We start from the raw sequence: 16764 nt of genomic DNA, 5'->3' as shown, positions 1-16764 counted from the left end.
ACGCCCTCGTCTCCGTGGAACGCCCTCTACGAGCTCTCCGTCAGCCGTCGGAGAGCTCGACGTGCACCTCCTGAATTTTCTAACTATCCGTCGTAATTTCGGAGCGCGACGGAGAGCTATGGAGACCCCCTTGGCTGTGATTGGTCAGTATTAAGAACCGCTTGCGTCAGGGTCGGGGTTACCGTGATAAACAGGACGAACAGAATCCTTTGACTATGGAAGCAAATCGTTACCAAAATTCAAATGCATTTCCAGAAATGCATTTGCATTTTAAGAATGTGGCTGCATTATTTGACTCATAAATGAAATTAGTAATCAATCATCCTATTTGCATTTTAATTTTCTTCTTCAAGAGTGCTCAATCTTTCACCTAATTAAAATGAAAAAGAAATAGACATTTGAGATTAAATTTTCAAAACATGCCCCAGCAAATAGATACAAAAATTCAATTTGAAATGTAAAATTTGAAAATTCAAATGCATTTCCAGAAATGCATTTTCATTTTAAGAATGTGGCTGCAAAATCCTGACCACAATTCAAATTCAAATGCATTTCCAGAAATGCATTTTCATTTTCAAGAACGTGGCTGCAAAATCGTGACCACAATTCAAATTCAAATGCATTTCCAGAAATGCATTTTCATTTTAAGAACGTGGCTGCAAAATCGTGACCACAATTCAAATTCAAATGCATTTGCAGAAAAGCAAAATGAACGAAAAAGCATTCTGAGCGGCGCAGCAGAGTGACGTCAGTAGCCGCTCTTCTTCAGCTCCCTGCTGACCGAGCTACCCATCTTGTTCGGTAGGGAGCGGTGTGCACATCTGCATTGCAATTACATTGCAAATGTGCCGGGAAATTGATTGAATTGCCGGGTCTTTAGAGGACACATCACAGACTGAGCAACTTGATGTCAAACAATGACTAAAACAGTGGCAGAGCTACTATTAATGTGTAAATCTGTGACGGCAGAGTATGCAGCCAAGCTCTCTATGACTTGTTCTACTCGGTCACGGGCATCAGACTCAGATATATTATTAGATTATACCTGTTCAGCTCATTCTAACAGTGTTTGCACAATTTGAGGGAGCGCCATGGTCTGTGATGCGTCCTCTAAAGCAGCGGTCCCCAACCTTTTTTGCGCCACGGACCGCTTTCATGTAAGACATATTTTCACGGACCGGCAGAACGGACTGGGAGGAAAGATAGGCCCTAGACAGATGCGCTGCTAATGCATGTACATTCTGGAGCGCGCGAGAAAAATAGTTTAGCTGATTTGAGCGAAAAATAGTTTTTGGAGTTTTATGTAAAATAAACAGCCGTTTTTTCAATTGACCCATCTTTAAGTTTCTTAGCCTGGTTTTCCATCGTTATATTGTTACTATCTAGCTTTCGATGTGTCAGTCCCACTGTTGTGTGTGACTATAAGCTACGACAGTGACACCCGAAGTGCGTTCCTTATATCCAGTTCAGGCCTATTCCATAATTTTGTTTGATTGCTGTCACGGCAGAAAATCCCGCTTGATGTTGGAAATGGAAGCAGGGTTTTCAGTGCTTTAGTGGCGATCTCAGGATAGCCTTCATCCAAAACACCGATAGAGTTGTTGTCTCAAACAGGCTTCATTGAGTGGTAACTATCACTTGTCATGTGTCAAGAGGAAGAGACGCGCATGATACCGTTCAATAAAGCCCACAAACTTGAATATGAAATTGAAAAATGAGTAAACACACGTCTTTGCAGAGCTTTTTTGCTCAGGGGAAAAGGCCCGCGGAGAAGGAGAGAATCAGGTCATTTTTCAGAATAAAACGTCTTTAAGACTCTGATAATCAATTAAAAGGAAATAATGTTATTAATTCTTTTTTTGTGCGGCCCGGTACGAAATGACCCACGGACCGATACCGGTCCGCGGACCGGTGGGCACCGGTTGGGGAACGCTGCTCTAAAGACAATTTCCCGGCACATTTGCAATGTAATGCAATGCAGATGTGCACACCGCTCCCTACCGAACAAGATGGGTAGCTCGGTCAGCAGGGAGCTGAAGAAGAGCGGCTACTGACGTCACTCTGCTGCGCCGCTCAGAATGCTTTTTTGTTCATTTTGCATTTCTGCAAATGCATTTGAATTGTGGTCATGATTTTACAGCCACGTTCTTGAAATGAAAATGCATTTCTGGAAATGCATTTGAATTTGAATTGTGGTCACGATTTTGCAGCCACGTTCTTGAAAATGAAAATGCATTTCTGGAAATGCATTTGAATTTGAATTGTGGTCATGATTTTGCAGCCACATTCTTAAAATGAAAATGCATTTCTGGAAATGCATTTTCATTTTCAAATTTTACATTTCAAATTGAATTTTGGTATCTATTTGCTGGGGCATGTTTTGAAAATTAAATCTCAAATGTCTATTTCTTTGTCTTTCTTTGTCTTCATTTGTCTATGATTGATTACTAATTTCATTTATGAGTCAAATAATGCAGCCACATTCTTAAAATGCAAATGCATTTCTGGAAATGCATTTGCATTGGAATTTTGGTAACGATTTGCTTCCATATTTGACCGCCATTGCTGTAAGTTTTTACAATTCATATTTCAGCTAAACAGTACATGTAAATCAGCATCTGAATTAAAATGTGACGATAAATGGGCAGTGTAGTTGCTGAAAATGTGCTTATTTTATTGATGAAACGGCTAATTTGTAAATTTGCTATAACTTTTCGATAACCTAGTTAGCATCGCAGTGCAGCGCCAACTGCTCTTCTGGCAGTGAATTGTTTTCAGCACCCACAGCCTTCGGAGTACTATAAATTCAACCAATCCGTCCGACTCCGTGCGTGCGTCTGTCCGTAACGGAGTCGGAGAAGTATAATTCGGCCTTTACAAAGAAGAACGTATTGAATTATAACAAGGATATTGAAAATGGACCACGGTCGTAAATGCTGTGTTCCAGGCTGTACAGGGAAGGCTAACACTCATAGTCTTCCCAAGGAGCCAAACATTCGACAGGCATAGCTGCTGTTTGTTTATGAGAAGATCCCGGCTAAGTTCGACACTCAATCAGGGTTTTTCCTGCATAGAGAAAATTTTGGCGCGCGCCAAAGCAGTTTTCCCGAGCGCCAATGACAAATCCCGAGTTCCAAAGGCAAAAAAAAGTCTGCAATGAAGAAAAGAAAAAATCTGTGTTCATCACGCGTGCAATGCATGTCAGCGAATATGTTCTGAATAGTATGTTTCAAGTAGGCTACAGCCGAACCCTCGTTCTGTTTTGATCAATAGTAATCGAGTTGATAAGCGTGTCTTCTTGTCTGATCAATACGCAACTGTGAGGTGCGCGAATGGACAGAGCGGCCAGTAAACTGTCGTTCCGCTGCGAGGGCCAGCCCGACGTGCACGAATACACCTGTTCAAATGCAAATGAAATTTCCACTCAAAATGCTGACAAAAGTTTGATTTCCGATTTCCAACGCAGCCTCCATTGGTATTCTTAACCTGGAATGATTATATATAGTGCAGTGTTTCCTCTATGGCTAAATTTCTGCCGCCACGGTATCAGAAAACAGGCTGTACAAAATCTTAGGCCGTCTATCAGGAGTGATTGTTAGAGTGCATGTCGGAGACACGCGCTTCACACCGCAGTTGAGATTGCGTGTGTGCGTCCTTAAGAACTGTAAGTCGTATAATTTATGTTGTCAGTTCATTTAAGCCTGTTATTGTATAAGTCTATAGTTCTTGCTAATTTAAATCAAGTTAACTGGTAATTTTCGTTGTTTGTATTCTTCCCTTGCTAGCTAAATAGTCTGTTGATTCGATAGCGATTACTGCTCTTGCTCAGGCTTGTATTTTAGGTGCATTATTATGATGAAGTAGTTTTAATTAATAAAAAGTGGGGTTATTGTTATTATTTGCTACAGAATGCTTAGCCTATCAAGATCAAATGAAGCAGGCAGTGTACATAGTGGCCTACCTTAATCGATAGGCTAGGCTAGACCATTTACAATAAGTTGTTAGTCAATTATTAATTGGCAGCATTTTATGCCATTTAGAACATACTTTATGAGTGTAAGGTGTCTTTAAGTAACCTAACTTTATTGCTTTAGGGGGGGTGGAGCACCGAAGACCCATTTTGACCCAGGAAAAACCCTGCACTCAATTATTCATTTGCTCTGAACATTTCACCCAAGACAGTTTTGACAACCTTGGACAATTCCAAGCAGGATTTGCTATGAAGCTGAACCTGTGCTGTTCCGACCGTACGCTCATCGAAACCGCAAGCTGTAAGTAGGCTACAGTATGATTTTGTCGCTAACAGTTATTAGCAATGCTAACGTCTCCTGTATCTAGCATAGGTAGAATGCTAAATACGTTTCTAAACACATCAACATACTTTACTTAGCAAATGACTCTAGCTAGACTAGCTGTAGTCGGCATTAGAAGGGAACGTTCCGAAAAAATAGCCAGAAAACAAATAGCAGTCTGGCCTATTGCTAACGCCTGTCTAGATTATCTATTTGAAAGAACTGGAGAAAGGCAGGTGCTAGATACAGGATACGTTAGCATTGCTATTAACTGTTACCGACAAAATCATACTACAGCTTGCGGTTGTGATGAACGTAAGGTCGGAACGCACCTCTTTTCAGCAACAGCTTCATAGCAAATCCTGCTTTATTGTCCCAGGTTTTCAAAACCGTCCTTGGTGAAATGGTTCGCGCAAATGTGTTGAGGGTCGAACTGCACAGGGATCTTCTACGCTACCCGCTACCATATTGACAAACATCAGCCATGCCCGTCTAGTCAATGTTAGCTAGACTCTAGCTCATCTGCTTTTTATTAACGCTGATTTGCAAGGAATACAAGAACAGCTAGATAGCAAAAACACCTAGGCATGTAACGTTAAACTAGTTTAGCTTGCAAGAGCATAGGTAGAATGTGTGATGATTTAGCCTAGTTTATTGGCAATGGGGCTAACGTTGTTTCATGTTCCTGACTTTCATTCAAATAAATAACCCGTGTTGTTATGTAAATCTACAATTCACGATGCATGTTTGTCCAGATCTTTGTCAGGTTATTTTTCAGCAAGATGTCTAGAGCTAGCTAACTGAAGCTGAGTTGAATCACGATATAGTTTGGTTGCTAAGCTGTAACGTTCTACCCACCTAAGTCAATCCAACAGAAGTGGAAACGACTAACGTTATCATTTCAAATGATATCTAGTCAATCTGTTGAAAACAGTGTTGTGTAGACACAATAGATTTATTTGCGCGTTTTTATTTCAAGTCTCCACCTTTGGTATTTCAGTGAGTGCTGTTGGCTGTGTTGCGTTTTTGCTCCCCAGCTTCACTCATTGAAAACCAACCAACCAATCAGCGCGCAGCTTATCTAAATATTAATGAGCATACCATAAAAGGAGAAAAGCTAGTGTTTTTTCCCGGGAAAATTTCAGAGGATCTATCAGGGGGCATTGAACAGCATCCGGGCCATTTTCAACCCAACCAATGTTACATACCCTATTCGGAGACCTTAAGGAACAGTGTGAAATACCCCAAAAACCCAGTTAATCACCCCTTTAAATTTGAAAGGTTTTCTTAATTGGATTGTCAGTCATCATCAGACCGAGAAAAGAAGTAAGTCACCTCAGCACCATCCTCCATTCAGTCCTTCAGACAAACTATCAGCTCAGCACAGGCCTCCTCAGAGTGAAGAATGTGACAAGTGAAAATGCTGAACTACACCTTTAAATCAAACTGGCTGCCTCATACAGGCCCTGTGGGACCGAGGTGTGGGTTATTTGGTCGACCACAACAAATGCCTGTGTGTGATTTCAGGAGGAAATGTGATGAAACATTCACTTACACACACACACACCTCTTTCCCCTCAACCACGCAGGCCAGGACAAGGATTCATGAATTGAATATTACAGGAAGTCAACTTCCATATAGACACAGGGAAGTTGACCCACGGGAACAAAACAACCAACATGAAATTGCAGGTTTCCTGCAGATTTCCCCTTACATTGACACTTCTGCTATAAACTACACAACTTTGCTTGAAATGGCTTTTATAATTACTTTCAAAAGGGTTAGTGAAATAAAATAGTACTCAAAGGTTAGTACAAAGTAAAAAATACACTGACACTTACAGGTGCAGCAGGGAAATGGTCTGAGAGTTCATATGGTTCTTCTGGAATCCATTGTCTTTGTTCCAAACACCACAAAATCTGTTAGGGAACAACACCATTAATATAACATAACCCATTTGTCAGGTTTGCCAGAAGTGTAATTTGGACGTGACCAAAAAACAACATTAATTTTATGTATTTCATTAAGTCTAAATGTTTATAATCGATAAGAGATTTACTCTAAATAATGTATACATGAAAATGTTAACCTGACAGAAACGACAAAAAGCCAATTACAGCTAAAACAACAGACACTGTCCATGATGATGCTGTTTTCATGGATTTGTAAATTAGAAGGGTGCATAGTGATCAACTGTTCTGCAAATGTCCTAGATACAGCCAGCAAATAAGACTATTTTGTCCAGAAAATCGTACCATGACAGTAAGTACAATACTGTTTACACACCCATTTGAAAGACAGTATCCAGCAGCCCCTGGCAATTCCCAGGAGGACATTGAGAGTGCGTTTGTGTCCTCCTGATACCACGTGGGTGGTGCTCTCACACACACTTTCCACCACACTGAACCCACCTAGGTTTTTAACCACCTGGATCACAATGTGCTGCTTCCTGACGATGAGAAGGAGCAGAGAGACAAAAGTTGGCATGTCATGTCCCACAATAAAGAAATGATTAATGCCAAGCGCTGTGTATTGATACAGTATACATAGGTAGCTAAATGCACTTACTCAGTTGGCATGCTTGTCATGACCAGTGTTCTCATCGTCTGAAATACAAGTACACACATTTAGTACATTATAGATATAAACATGTACAGGATTATTAAAGTTGAAAAGTCAAGTTAAGAATATTTTAATTGGTTTATATCTCTGGGCAGACTGAATGGTAAGGTCAAGCAATCACTGAATAAGACAAGGGAACAATCAACCTCAACTCTGCAATCCAGCAACACAACAGCTAACCTATACCAGATGTCTGCATATTTGTCGAAGAGAGACGGAAATGAAACCCCAAGGTCACAAAACACAAAAACTTGTTTGGGAACCATACAGAATTGACCTTCAGGATGGCGGTTCCTTGTGGTTGAGAGCTAGGTCATCTCTACATAATCAGCCCATTTTACAACAACGAACACCTGAGCAACAGTTAGAACACAGAGAAACAGGGCCACAAGGCTATTTCCTGTCAGGAAATATTCTTCTGTCCCCCAAACAGGAAGTTATGAGTGAAGGCCTTCTGAACACAGGGCTGCCAAAACACCCAAACAGCATCATCACCCCCCCTCCCTTCCCATCTCCATCCACTGCGCACAGCCCAGTGCAGAGAGCTGCTGCTTAGGGTAGGGTAGCAGGCAGTGACATCAATGCCAGGTGTAGGGTTCAGTAAACAGGACAGTTTAGTGTCTGTCAGAAATGAGAGGATGGAAACTTTTTTGTGGCAAAAGGTGAGAGGAAAAGGCAGAGGTGAACTTTATTGAAAACAACGTTACAAATATGAGGACAGACTTCTACGTGTTTCCATCACATAGGTGTGACAACTGAATAAAAGAAAGCAAAAAGGATACTATCCCAAACTCAACGCTTTGTCTCTCTCATTTTCAACTAATAATATTTTTCACAAATTTCACAAATCTTGAGGCTAAAATATATAAACCATATTTTCATGTCAATACAAAAAAAGGATTCATCTCTATGAATTGCTGACATTCACCTTCATCAAACAGCCCTTCCTCGACTGAAAAAGCAGTTTTCAGACTAGCTTTCCGTAAACTTGTCATGGGCCTTGTCAAAAAGGCCATTGTTGTAGCAAGTTACACAGCTGCTATTGACCCAAAAAGAGGTTTCCCACTGCCAACCGTGATTTTTGAATGCTTTTCAGACTTTAAACCTGTTTTGTGGAGGGTACAGCTGAAAAGCACAAGCAAGTCTGTTCATTTTTAACTCCTTTACTAAAGAGGCACATCACACTAGGAATTTCAACAACTATTTTGAAGGATCATCTAAGGGGCTTTTCTTTATTTTTTGGGGCTTATCTCATGCAGTGGACTTGTTCTGGCAACAGTACGAGAGGGCAGTACTCAAGAACAAGAGTCCACACACAACATGAACCCAAGACAAAGAGTTGGTGTGAACTGTAGCACGTCCTCTATTTCAATACCCCTTCCACAAATGAAGGAAATTCTTTAGAGTATGACGAAGAGCCTATTGATGGTCAGTCTGTTTCCTACAATGACTCAGATCATATTTATACAGTGAAAAAGAGAGAGAAATGCTTGGTTACTGCTTAATTTGGGGTAAGAAAAAGTAATGGTAAATAATCACCTAAAAAAGCACTCTTTACAGAACAAAATTCAGATTATGGGTTGTTACAAATGAATATTGACTTCATTTGCAAAAACTGTCAATAGAAAAAGACGGGACCTTCTGAACAGTCTGAAGGTAATGGATACAAAGTCGTATTTTAATTAATCTAAACAGTTGAAGGCTTTAATACCTGCAATTCATCTACCAAGTCGTCTTCAACCCTGGTCCCCAGGGCCCACTGTCCTGCTTGTTTTAGTTGTTTTCCTGCTCCAACACACCCGATTAAAATAAATAAGTTGTTAGCAAGCTCTGCAGAAGACCGATAATGACCATTCAATTGAATCAGGTGTTTTTGGAGCAGGAGAACATCTAAGGCCCTGTCCACACTAATACGGTTTCATTTGAAGACGCATAATTTTCTCTCCTTTTTGGCCTTCCGTACTAGTTTGGTTCTTTGTTCAATTGTCTTACCACCACAAACATATAAACATTTAGTTCATAACAGAAGTCATTACATGCACAATGGTTGAGCCAGTTGTCATTATTGTAGGTCTAATTCACCATACAGCACTGGCATGTACATTTGCAATGTGCAGGCAGTTTTGACATCAGAAAACATTAATATATGTCACAGATTTATTCTGAAAGTACATCCACTTTATATTGTTGTTCTGTTAGCTAGCCAGCAAACAGCTTTGATAGCAGCTGATTATCGGTTGCAAAGGCAGATTCGCTTCTAAATAACAGAATTTCCCTATTTTCCATCCTATGAACTCCAGTGCATTAAGCGCTGAGTTTAATTTCATTGTGAATGCCTTTGATAATTGCATTATTTCATTAACGAAACAAAATTCACTGAAGTTATTGTACAGCCTCCAATACAGCCTCCTAGTTCACGCACTAGTGAAGTATGGGGCGAGGGATGACCAGAGGACCAATTGAAGGGGCTGGGATGAGTTCCCATGATGCCCGTGGAGGCACATGAAAGATGGGGATTGTTTTTTTTAAATGTAGTAATGCTAATCCAAATTGTTATATTTTATCACAGGCACTAGTCTACTGTAAACACAGACCTCGGTTGGATACAGTCAGAATCACATTTTCAGAGGATCTGCTCCTGCTTACTTGGCTTGACTTTCTCTCAAATCCGCAACCAGATATAAAATACATATCTTTATAGCATCAAGGGAGTACATACAAACATCAAATGGTACACAAACAATAACATTACTGCAACTAAGGTACAAGGCACATCAGATGGCATGCTTCATCAAAAGAACTCTCTACACAAGTGTCTTCTTAAGACTCAGTCTTTATTCTTAGGGTTCTTGATTTGTTAAATCACATGATAGAACGTTATTGTAATTATCAGCGTAGACAAACAGGGAGAATATAAGCAGCTCTTACAGTCATGTTGTGGCCCACTTGCACATGACTTAATTTTGCTCTGGGTATGACAACCTTTGTCCAGATGCGGTGTGTGTGTGGAGGGAGGTTAATCCAAACAGTGCCTTCTCTAACCTCCCCTAATGTGTGTCAGGGACAACATGTCAAAGGAGATTGTGATGCTCCAACTCAAAACACTAAACCAAGTGAAGATAAGTTACCAGAAAGACTTGGTGGTCAGGGAACAAAGGGTATTCTGTGAACAATTCTGAGAATTTACCTCTGTAACCTCAATGAAAAGCACCAGTTTACAATAACCTAACCTCTTGATAGGACAACCTCAAATATCAAATCTCATCCTACTAGGGCTGAGGGAATGAAACAAAACATTCCCTCTATGATACAGGTTACAAGAAATCAACACTAACAAGATTCCTCAGAAAGATGAAAGGGTTTTCATCATAAACTCTTAAGAGCTGGGGTTCTGTCAGGGTTGAGACCACCAAGACAACAGAGAGCCAGATGCATGTCACAGGCCTGCAAAGCTGCGTGCTGCCAACACGGAGGTAAGAGACAGAAAACATTGGAGACTACCGAGACCCTGTGGTAGGCAGCTGAGTCTACCTCAACCTGAGTAAGAGCAGTTTCTGAGCACCTGGATTATCGGGAATTTAAACACTACACATGTTCAGTTTGTTTAATACCAAGGGTTCTTGGAACCAAAGTTGACCAGTTTCTCTTTTCAGATTCCTTCACAACCAACTCAAGGAATTCATAATTATAAAACTAAATTGGCAGACTGTCAGCATCACAAACTTTAAATGAGGTAGCTAAAACCCAATACATTATGCACACACTATAATTCAGTGAGGCCATGTTTACCTTAGTTTTTGTGTCCATTCTCTTGGCCTTCTCATTAACTTGTCTTTTCTGCTCACATATTCTCTCTGACATGGCAGCAGTATCAGCCGCATCACACTCAGTTCCTCTGCCAACAGCTGAAAACATTAAAAAAACACATCAACCATCCACTCCGGCAGCAGGTGCAGCTTTCTTCAATAACACTTGAGCGTCAAATAAGACAATGAAATGGTCTACAAGGAATAGAATACATTATATTTATTAAGTATTCGATATGCCAATACACTACAATGAAAAATATAAATTCTGCTTTGAAATGTGTTCTTAAAACAATTGGTTTTTACTCAAAATTAACTTTCCCTGCTACTCCAGGCACCCCCCAGGTACTCTCATAAAAGTGTTATGGAAATATCTTCACATATTGGGACACAAGTAGAATCAAATCCTCATTCATGTGGTTTGTGAAACCATGAGATCAACAGTGGCAGTCACATGGCATACAATTAAGACTTAAAAGCAACGCCAAATCAATTTAAAGTAACATGCTGATGACCTCAATTCACTTTAACCCTTGTGTTATCTTCGGGTCATTCTGACCCATCAATCATTGTGACCCACCTTCGTATTGCGACAACTTTACCGCATACAAAAACAAAGTGAAGCATTTTATTTTAACCGTCGGGCTGTCTCAGACCCCCCACATTGCGAAGGTTAAAAGAAAATGATATTTATTTGTTTTTGTATTGGGTAAAATTGGGTAAACACAACGATGGTTCGTTGTGAACCTTTGGGTCATGTGACCCGAAGGCAGCACAAAGGTTAAATATGCCATAAGTGTACATGGTAGATAAACAGAGATTAAACAAATGCTGAGTTGCATTCCTTAAGTCGGACTGAGTTAGGGTGTATCCAATTCACTGGCCATGTACTCCCAGACATTGCATCTTCATTCATAATGCTAACATGGGGGGAGGGAATCCCTTCTCCTGTTTTAATAATATAGCTCTACATTTCTATATCTTCAAAATGTCTGGCCCACAACCTCTGAGGGGTGGTCACAATAGTTGAGTGTTTATGGTTGGTTGTTAAATAAACCAGTCACTTGGAGTTTTGTGTAATATACAAGCTTCCATGCGCTTGTAAGCCTACTGTCCATCACTTCAACTAACTTTACAATTTGCTACAATGAAGGCGTATTTCGTATTGATTTCTTTCGTTCTTATGCTAGATTTTTTTGAACTATTTTTATAAATGTACTGTATCATCTAGCTTTTAAAGTTACTGGCTCTCGTCGTACATATCTTTCACACCCTGAATACACTGACCTAGGTCAGACCGAGATTACCATACAATTTTTATAAAACATGCATGTCACTGTAGTCCCTGGGGGCATAAACAAATGTATTCCCGGCTATCATATTAAACAGTACTCCAGTCAAACCCAATAGTCCCTGGTCTTACACTTATTTAAAGATAAAAACCCAGATTGAAAGAATGGGCTTTTATTAATTAAGCTGAATTAGTAACAATTGTGATTAAACAAATATGACAACAGGCTTGGTTTTCACATACTTCCCAGATGGTCTGGACTTCTGTGCTCTTCCAAGTCTTCTCCAGCCACAGTTACACAGGGTTTTGAAGTAGCAGGACACAATGAAGGCTTAGTCATAACAGATCCAGTAGATGATTCATTCATCTGAGCGAATGATAATGAGCTCTGTCTAATTAGTTTTTTAGCCAACGTTGTTATAATATTATTATGGTCTGTAGAGGTTGGAATCCACTTTGCAGCCTTGCTAAGAGGCACTTGTTGATCTAAGACACTGCTGACATTAGCAGGCTGACAGGAGTGTTTGTTTGTATCCAGCTTCTCATCTTGTTTCCTCCTTTTCACCTGGGTCAATGTAGACCCGGCAGATACACTCCTACGTTTCTTCCTCTTCCGAGGGCTAGACTCAAGTTTAAAGGGGATCTGGACCATGGTCCCTAAGGACAAGCAGCGTGAAAGGGGTTCTTTACATTGCCTCTGGGGGTGGTTAGCTGGAGAGAAGAAATCATCAAAAACATCCTGCTCCTCCTCGGTAGAGGTGTTAACAGTACTTGGAGAGTCAACAAGATCTGCAGAGGATTGTGCTATGGCAGAAACAGAAGGTCGGGTACGCTTGGATCTTTGTTCACCCTCTTTTAGTAACGGAAGGAAAATGTCCCCAGACATGTTTTGAGGCAATCCACTCTCCGGTGTGAATGTGGATGTTTCTGAGCAACTAGGAATACTTTCAATCTCAAGTTCATTGTTTGCATTGGACTTTGTTCTTCTACTATTTGAAAAAGTACTTTTCAATTCTTTAGATGCGCTAGATGAACATCCATGTTTTCTGTTGCCCAGGCTGTCAGATTCTAACACTGATTGTCCATTATGCCTCCCCTTTGGACTGCAATTCACAGGGGAACTAAAAATCATGTCTACCTTGACGGGAACAATTTTGACGGATGTTTTCCTTGGCTTTCTACTTTCTTTAGACTCTTTGGCTTCATCTGACAAACCAGGAACAGAATAAATGGACGATTTCTGTTTTGGTGGCACGTCACTGCAAGGCGACTGCCAGCGTTTCTGTTGTGTCTTATGTTTCTTGCCAGATCGCACCAGATCACCAGAAGATGATCTGAAGTCATCATATGATTCATTATCTGCAGGCAGTGACAATATACTGTTATGAGAACAAAATAAATGTAAGTAGTATAAGTAATTTTGTTTTGATTTGACCAGTAATTCCGTACCAAGCACCTGAAGGAAAGTACATGTGGGTGTACTACCAAGAGAAGGTTTCCAGTCAGAGGATAATTCTGACTCTACCAACTGTGAAGCTGAAAGAAATGAAATAAAGTTAAAATAAGGCCAGTAACACAGTACTTCAAGCTTTAGAATAGCTGTTCATGCACTGATAGTGGTGTAGTGAAATGTGTTAATATTAATCTATGTTTCAATATGTAAAATATCTAATCCTGTAGAACATATAATCAAATAAATAATATATAATTCTGTGGCATGTTCAACTTACTGTGTCATGTTCAGCTATTGTATTGGTTTATAGTCATAGATCAATCTGAATACCGTACATCATGCAGTTTAGTTATAACACAAACCTGTGGGTGAAAGTTTTTCCCTCTTCTCTTTCATTACTTTCAGACGCTTAGCCATTGAGTCCGACCTTTTTAAAGTGGGGCTGTAAACTATCCCATTATCTTCATCAATGATGAAAGGAGACACGTCTGTAACTAAGGACAAAGACCATCTGAATTGAGGTAACACGAATGCATGACAATGTTTATGTGAAGGAGTCACCTAAAGTAAAAAAAGGTTTCTTACTGAGAGGTTTGGCAGGCACCAGGTCTTTCATCATCTTGTCTAGCTTTTTCTTCATGCGTTTGTCACCATCAGGGGTCTTCTCGGGTGTCTCTCTAGGCTGCATGCAACGATGCTACATTTAAAAAAAGAAATAGTCTGTTGAACAATTTTGGCTTTAGAATCAACATATTAATTACAGATAACGTATGCGTTTGAAATAACATAGAAAATGTGTATTTTTGGGCAACACAATCCCTGATCAATAATATCATCTAAACAGCATCTCCTTAACGTTGCAATAGTCTTAGTTAAATACTTACGGTTCTTTTCTTGAAGGCAGGATTGCCTTCCTCATTTAATGCAGGGCACAACTCTTCATCCACCTGTTCACCTTCATCTTTACACCTTACACAATTGATTCCAGATACGCAAACCAGTGAGCCACAATCTCTTAGACTAATGGTGCCATCTTGTGGCAGACACAATAATTGTAAGCAATTAAACTGAGCAGAAACCCACTTCTGCTGATGTAGAAATGATTAACAGAAAGGTTAAATTAATAAACCAGCCACACTTAATTTAGCTAATGTAGAAGTGTCTACTTGTAAATGGTAAATTGTAAGTGTAATAATTTGTAGATCATTATTTTTGGATAATAACTTTACCTTTCCACCCAGAGCACGGACACCAGTCTTACACCAGTTTTCTTGGCTCTGTTCCATGTGGCTTGATGGCCATTTTTAAAGACTACGTGGGTAACTTGTTTGTTGAACCTTTTTGTGACCTGTTATCACACAAGGAGAGTGATTTTGTGAGTAAGCATGTATATGAAGGAAGGAAAACGGTAGAGGGAGTGTGTGAATGAGAGTATGTGTGCATGTGTGTGTATGCACACGTGTGTGCATGCTCTAGTCTCACTTCAGCTCCCATTTCCTGCAACAGCTCGATAAATGGTTTAGAGTAGTTCTCCGTTTTACTGGATGACCACACATCAACATAGGCGACAACATCTGTAGGCAAAAGTAAATCTCTGGTTAACCCAAGTCTGTAATTTCCATCTATTAAAACCATATTTATCTTTGATATGTAAATTTCTGCTGGTGGCTGAACCTTGGACTGAGATCTAGATATATAATTTTGTACACAAACATGACTGCCAGAAGCTCACCCAATCCTCTACAATCCTTATACAACTGCAAACAGAATCAAACTCATTGTTAGATAGCTAGCCAGCAATTACCTTTCAATATAGCAGCAGGGATACAGTCAACGTTAGTGGTCATGATTAACCACTTGTTGTTTCTCTGGACGTCACCTACACTCCAAACAAAGCAAGTATTAGACCCATTAGTAAGCTAGTCCAGAGAAAATGTTCAGCATGTGACACACTGGTTATCAACACAAGCTAACTCGACAAGTTTTGCTTCTCTACTACTAGCTACCTAATAACTATCCTGTTATGACAGAATCTAAAACCAGTACTGTATAACCATTTGACTGGTTGCTTTCTTGTCTTTACTAGACATATCTAGTCTAACTACTACAATAATTTATAGCACTAGACTAATCATGTGGTCTCAGTAATAACAAAATATATTCTTATTTTACAAAATATCAATTTCAATTCGAACGAAATATATTGCTCTCGTTATTGCTTTAAGAACTATTCGAGGATGAATAACGTTATAACTAATCTGATCTATGACTGCTTAATTGTCAATTGTATTTTTAAAAGTTACTGTCCATCTGTGGCGTACCCGATATATGTAGTCTAGTAGTAGCATATTAGCATAAACATTGCAAATGGCTAGCTAGCAACAGCTAGATTGATAGATTTGTTTGGGCAGGCTCTACTGGTGATGCTAGGTAGCTGGGCTATGGCTAACTAAATTCATCAACAAAGTTAGTCTAAACTTAATCTAAACTTCAGAATGACGTTTTGAACTTCCAAGCTATCTAGGCTGATAGCAGCAGAGTATTAACATACATCTGAAGTCAAGATAAATAATTATTATATACGACTGTACTGTACTACTGTACAGGCTCTAATTTACGAACCATCAAGGACCTTGCATACATCTTTACACAATTTCACGGAATCCACTGACCGCTCAACGTCCACATAGTCACAATTTTATATGACTGCGTTTAGCCAGCAAAAGGGCTTCACCGCCGTGTACCCTGAGTAATTTAGCGCTAACTTGTTTTTTTTTTTAATGATTTAAGATCACTTGCCGGCTAGCATAATGAGCTCGTCGAAGTTAGCCTACGTGGGTAGAACAAGCTCAAGCAATCTAGTAGTTATTAGGCTAAATAATTAGGGGAAATAACAAGGGTACGTCGCTAGAAATCACAAAACTATTATCTATACTATAGATGCTAAGAAGTCAATTGTAGCAAACATAGTTAATGAGATAGACTACCTTACACTGACACCGTCTTTAAGTTGCCAGCAAGCTAACATCAACAGTAGCTACTTGTTACGCGCTTGCATTTCATGTCTCGCCCATTGCATTCTGGGATGAATTTTTCATTAACTCACGAGTCCATTCTCAGTCAATTCACATCAGTTTTTGGTTTATAGTTAATGAGATAGACTACCATATTCACTGATAGTAATTTGTACAATTCTGGGTTTAACAGTGAGAGATATTAACTTTTTGTGAATTGTCTTAAATGATCACCACAAGAAAGACACAAGCCCATGGCCCACACCAGAGCCGGCCCACACTAAC

At 39.7% G+C, this 16764-nt stretch overlaps 1 protein-coding gene across 4 annotated transcripts in view; it reads right to left on the bottom strand.

Moving 5' to 3' along the window:
- The window catches only part of mcph1 (microcephalin 1), a 35909-nt gene extending 19367 nt beyond the window's left edge, over window positions 1-16542 (bottom strand). Inside the window, exons 1-13 of one of the 4 annotated variants that reach the window (XM_062463233.1) lie at window positions 16453-16542; window positions 15270-15344; window positions 14948-15039; window positions 14695-14813; window positions 14350-14434; window positions 14051-14162; window positions 13828-13959; window positions 13462-13548; window positions 12256-13371; window positions 10705-10820; window positions 6862-6899; window positions 6580-6742; window positions 6135-6212 (exon numbers count right to left, since the gene is read on the bottom strand). In XM_062463233.1, coding sequence (XP_062319217.1) covers window positions 6135-6212; window positions 6580-6742; window positions 6862-6899; window positions 10705-10820; window positions 12256-13371; window positions 13462-13548; window positions 13828-13959; window positions 14051-14162; window positions 14350-14434; window positions 14695-14813; window positions 14948-15039; window positions 15270-15312 — 2181 coding nt within the window. In that variant the 5' untranslated portion in view covers window positions 15313-15344; window positions 16453-16542. Of the gene's footprint in view, window positions 1-6134; window positions 6213-6579; window positions 6743-6861; window positions 6900-10704; window positions 10821-12255; window positions 13372-13461; window positions 13549-13827; window positions 13960-14050; window positions 14163-14349; window positions 14435-14694; window positions 14814-14947; window positions 15040-15269; window positions 15345-16087 lie in introns of all 4 variants that reach the window. The other 3 variants (XM_062463234.1, XM_062463231.1, XM_062463232.1) reach the window with 3 other exon arrangements.
- Between the last annotated feature and the right edge of the window lie 222 nt (window positions 16543-16764).

Source organism: Osmerus eperlanus, chromosome 6 (assembly GCF_963692335.1).
Source record: "Osmerus eperlanus chromosome 6, fOsmEpe2.1, whole genome shotgun sequence".
In the NCBI taxonomy this organism is placed as follows: domain Eukaryota; kingdom Metazoa; phylum Chordata; class Actinopteri; order Osmeriformes; family Osmeridae; genus Osmerus; species Osmerus eperlanus.
The sequence above is the reverse complement of the archived record's forward strand: the minus strand, read 5'-3'. Positions and strand labels throughout refer to the sequence as shown.